We start from the raw sequence: 1,263 nt of genomic DNA, 5'->3' as shown, positions 1-1,263 counted from the left end.
GCGGCCGAGTCGCTCTCCTGCCGTCCCGGTGTCACCACGCTCATCCTGAAGAACCGCAAGGGTTTTGTCCGCATGGCCTTGCAGCACGGGTAGGTTATGGGCACCATCACCATCGCGGGGGTCTAGGGGTCCCGGCACCCCAACACCACCCATTATGTCCCCTCCACAGCGCTGTTCTCCACGAACGGCACCGGCACCGGGGTGGCCATCGTCATGGGCGGGGCGGCCGAGTCGCTCTCCTGCCGTCCCGGTGTCACCACGCTCATCCTGAAGAACCGCAAGGGTTTTGTCCGCATGGCCTTGCAGCACGGGTAGGTTATGGGCACCATCACCATCGCGGGGGTCTAGGGGTACCGGCACCCCAACACCACCCATCCTCCACAGGGCCTACCTTGTCCCCTCATTCTCCTTTGGGGAGAACGACCTCTTTCGCCAGGTGGTCTTTGAGGAGGGCAGCTGGATGAGGAGCATCCAGCAGCGCTTCCAGAAGATGATGGGCTTCGCTCCCTGCGTCTTCTACGGCCGGGGCCTCACCTCCGTCCGGTCCCGGGGCTTCCTCCCCTACGCCAGACCCATCACCACTGTGGGTGAGCATCTCCCGCTGGGGCAGAGGGGACCCCCAGAAGGTCAAGGGGCAGAGGAGGAGGACACCCCGCGATGGGTGGCATTGGAAGGCAACGCTCGGCTGGTATCCCTGATGAGTGGAGCACATCCCCGTGCCGTCGGCCTGACCTTTCTCCCTTCCTGGCAGTGGGGGAGCCAGTGACGGTGCCCAAGATCGAGGACCCGAGCTGCGAGACAGTGGACATGTACCACGAGATGTACGTCCGCTCCCTGCTCAAGCTCTTCAACGAGAACAAGACCAAGTACGGGCTGTCGGAGACGGACGAGCTGCACATCATCTGAGCGTGGTCGGTGCCGGTGGCCAGATCCTGGCTCACAAGGGCAGCTGGCTCTTGCGGGTGGGGATTTCAGCCAGCCCGGCATGGGGGACATGCAGGGGACGGTCCCCACTCTCGCCCTCTGCTCCTCTGGCTGAAGAGGTGGGTGGAGAGGAGGAAGCAAGGGGAAGGGGAGATTGGGAAAGGGTCCCCCCTGAAAGGGGTTTGGAGGTGCTGTGGGTGACACAGCTGTCCCCTGAGGACGTGGGGCTGATCAGGGAGGGGGGGGGCTGGTGCAAAGCTGGGGGCCAGCGATGGGCACCGTCCCCCCAAGATAACCAGGACACCATGAGCTGAGGGACGGGGTGTCATGGGAGGAGGG

At 64.3% G+C, this 1,263-nt stretch overlaps 1 protein-coding gene across 1 annotated transcript; it reads left to right on the top strand.

Annotated features, from left to right (window-relative positions):
* Window positions 1–169: 169 nt before the first annotated feature.
* LOC104160258 (diacylglycerol O-acyltransferase 2-like) lies at window positions 170–906 on the top strand (the record flags this gene model as incomplete). Its single annotated transcript, XM_009698347.1, has 3 exons — window positions 170–311; window positions 385–587; window positions 752–906. Coding segments are annotated over 3 exons (500 nt in total), but the record flags the coding sequence as incomplete, so codon positions are not given.
* Window positions 907–1,263: the final 357 nt, after the last annotated feature.

This window comes from Cariama cristata, unplaced genomic scaffold (assembly GCF_000690535.1).
Source record: "Cariama cristata isolate BGI_N322 unplaced genomic scaffold, ASM69053v1 scaffold28004, whole genome shotgun sequence".
NCBI lineage: Eukaryota > Metazoa > Chordata > Aves > Cariamiformes > Cariamidae > Cariama > Cariama cristata.
This window is presented reverse-complemented; position numbering and strand designations above follow the sequence as displayed.